Source organism: Nothoprocta perdicaria, unplaced genomic scaffold, assembly GCF_003342845.1.
Source record: "Nothoprocta perdicaria isolate Ctin4 unplaced genomic scaffold, notPer1 scaffold_141, whole genome shotgun sequence".
In the NCBI taxonomy this organism is placed as follows: Eukaryota; Metazoa; Chordata; class Aves; order Tinamiformes; family Tinamidae; genus Nothoprocta; species Nothoprocta perdicaria.
Window position 1 is genome coordinate 1,418,632 of NW_020454550.1, and position 3,127 is coordinate 1,421,758.

The following is a 3,127-nucleotide window of genomic DNA, read 5'->3' on the forward strand; positions in this document are numbered from 1 at the left end:
AAAAGTGAACTAAATCCATAACAGTGATCTTGAAAGCCTTTGATAAAGCCCTAAAAACCTAGCTAAAAAAATGCTAGAACTGCTCTAAGGGAAGGCTCTCTAGCTGCATCTTTATTAGCTGTGTTAATTAAATGCATTCATAATCGCCTCTTACAGGAGGGTTTGTAGTTTGTGTTGCTGAACTACCCCTCTTCTTTGCTAGTTTTTCTAATACCGTGTCCCTTGCTTTCCCAAGCGCCACGCAGGTGAAACGCAGCCCCGCGACCCTTTGCCTTTCCCGCGGGCCAAGACGGGACCTTCCGTTGCTGCCGCTCACTTCGGCCGCCCAGCAAGTGGGATCTCCCCGGAGCGAGCACTCGGTGGCAGACTGGGAATCTCGCCGTACGTGGGGGCAGGTGCTGAGGCTGGAGGCTCCGGCCTCCGCTGTGACAAGCCGGGGGAGCCAGTGGCCGCCGTGGCTTGCGGCCCCTCTGTTGGCTTCGTCGAGCTGCCGCTCTGGGACAGGGTGCTGCCGGCTGCCCCGCGGGGCTGCCACGGGCCCGCGCTCGCTCCAGCCCGCCTGCCCAGCGAGCCCCTGTGCCCCGGCATCCACCCAGCTCCCGGTGCACCACTCACACCCAAGGGTGGCTATGAGCCTCTGGGCCCCACCGGAGATGCATCCCACAGGGAAAAGCGCCACGCGGCCAGTGGCGGCCTGCCCGCCTCGCCATACCTCCTGGCGCAGCAGGAGCCCCTCGTCGTCCCGCCCGGCGCCCACCACCACTGCGCGCCTCTGAAAGCACAAGGACGGGCCTTGGAGGATGAGCAGCAGGGTCTGAACCTGGACTGCTGCAGCAGCGACATGTTTCTTAACCTGTGCCCTTTACGGTGACTCTACTGAAGCTTCCTCCCTCCATCCACCTCTGGTCCCGTGTCTCCAGTCCTGCTGCAAAGTGGACATCGACACACTACGCTCTGACTCCCTCTTCAGTGCCCCGTGGAGACCCAGAAAAAGGGCTTTTCTGCCTCAAAGATTGTGTCTATTCAGTGATTTTTCGCTGTTAATCTTTTCCTGCTGTTTCATTGACCTAATAAGAGGTATCATCCCTTTCTACAAACCACCTCACTGCCACTCTGGTTTGGAAGTTTTTCATCTGCTATCGATACTCTGCTTGTTCTAGCACATAGAATTACTAGGACTAAGGAAAGTATAGATAAATGCCCTCAAAGGCCATAGCAGCTGCATGTAACCCCTATGCTCTTYCCTTCTCTTTGACCTGTGAGTTAGGTCTCTTCACCAGTCCCATGAGTGTTTTACTTGACCTAATTGTTGCCATGTATATATTTAGGTTGCCTCAGGGAGCTTTTCCCAGCCACTTTTCAGTTATTTCATTGCAGATGAATCTTTAGGTCCCTTTCCTACATGTCACTCAACTTTCCCATCACTTCTGCAGTCTGTGTTTCACCGGGAACTATCAGTTCCCTGTATCTGTTTGGCAAAGTAGGGTGCCAGACATGCATCTTGTTGCCTAGAAGAAGCCAGTGCCCCTTGGTTCCCYGTGTTACCGAGCCTTTGGAGACAGATCCAGATTTTGCAGTCTGGACGCACCCCTGCTCTCACTCTAAATCAGCCAAGCCCAGACAGCACAAGGGGAAATCCATTTTTTTATTAGGATAAGTTTGGAAGGAATATTACAAAATAAGCATCAATAAAAACTCCAGAGTACTCCCATTCTCAGAGTGGGACATATCTGGTGTCTGTCAAACAGGTTCAGTGTTACCATTTTTATCTTTTGTCTTTTTTTTTTTTTTTTTGCTTGTTTTCTTCCCTTTGGCTTCCCTCTTCTTTGTTTAAACTTCGGAACACATTAGTTATTAGGGAAAGTGCTGTCATTACAAAGCCACAGTATGGCAGGCTACAGTTGCACATGAAGGGTCAATTCAGAAAACTCTTATTTAATCTGTTGGATACCTCAACACAAGTATCAAAGTTTGTGTGTTATATTGTGGTTGTTCAGATCAAAAACCTAGTGAAGAAAATTTTAATTAAGGGTAATGACATCCTCTATCTTTTAAAGACAAAAAAGGGGGCAAATCAGAGTTGTAGGTGCTCCAGGATTTGTGACACACAAGGAGGGACAGACAGAAGATGCCTCTGGGCAACATGTCCCATAACTGAGATTCTTCTGYATCTGTCAAACTGGCTACACTGGTGCAGGACCCACATAACACGCTGACCACAGCCCTATGCCACTTTGCTCTTCCTCATCTCACCCTTCCCCTAAATTCTTCAGTTCCTTATTGCACTACAGCTACCATTGCCTTCCATCAGTGATACCATACAAACTCAGCACTTTTCCAAGATACATGCCTGAAGAAATACTCTCCCTTTTTAAAAATGAGGGAACCAGGATGGAGGGTGATTTAGTGATTTCTTCTAAGGTGAGGCGCAGGAAGGTCTCCAGATTTACTGGAGCCACCAGTGTCAGTTTGACCTTCCTATGCTCTTGCGCTGACTTCTGTGTTGGCAGTAACTCCCTCCTTCCATTTTTGGGACAGTCAGTACCTTGGATCAGTATCATGCCAAATTTGTAATCATTTGGCGCAAAGTATTAAGATACCCACCCATCTCGTAACCTTTGTGAAAATAACTTTAATACACTTGAGATATGTGAAAAGAAAGTGAATGAGGTGGGTGCCCTGGTTATGAAAAACACAGAGAAAGCAGAGTTGCTGAACGCCGTCTTTGCTTCAGTGTTTACCAAGAGCAGCCCTCTGGAATCCCAGGCTCTAGGGACAAGAGAAGAAGCTCGGAGAGAGGAAGACTTGCCCTGAGTAGGGGAAGATTGGGTCAGAGAGCAATTAGGGAAACTTGATACTCACAAATCCATGGGCCCTGATGTGATGCACCCCAAAGTGCTGAAGGAACTGGCGGATGTCATAGCTAAGCTGCTTGCCATCATCTTTGAAAGGTCCTGGAGAACAGAGGAGGTACCTGAGGACTGGAAGTAAGCCAATGTCAAGCCAGTCTTCAAAAAGGGCAAGAAGGAGGACCCGGGCAACTACAGGCYGGTGAGCCTCACCTCTATCCCCGGAAAAGTGATGGAACAGCTCTTCCTGGGTAGTGTCTCCAGGCACATGGAGGAGA

The 3,127-nt window shown here is 49.4% G+C and overlaps 1 protein-coding gene across 1 annotated transcript in view; it reads left to right on the forward strand.

The window, feature by feature from the left end:
• Positions 1 to 871, forward strand: part of GCM1 (glial cells missing homolog 1) — a 7,241-nt gene extending 6,370 nt beyond the window's left edge. The window contains exon 5 of the mRNA XM_026034301.1: positions 236 to 871. Coding sequence (XP_025890086.1) covers positions 236 to 871 — 636 coding nt within the window. The remainder of the gene's footprint in view (positions 1 to 235) is intronic.
• Positions 872 to 3,127: the final 2,256 nt, after the last annotated feature.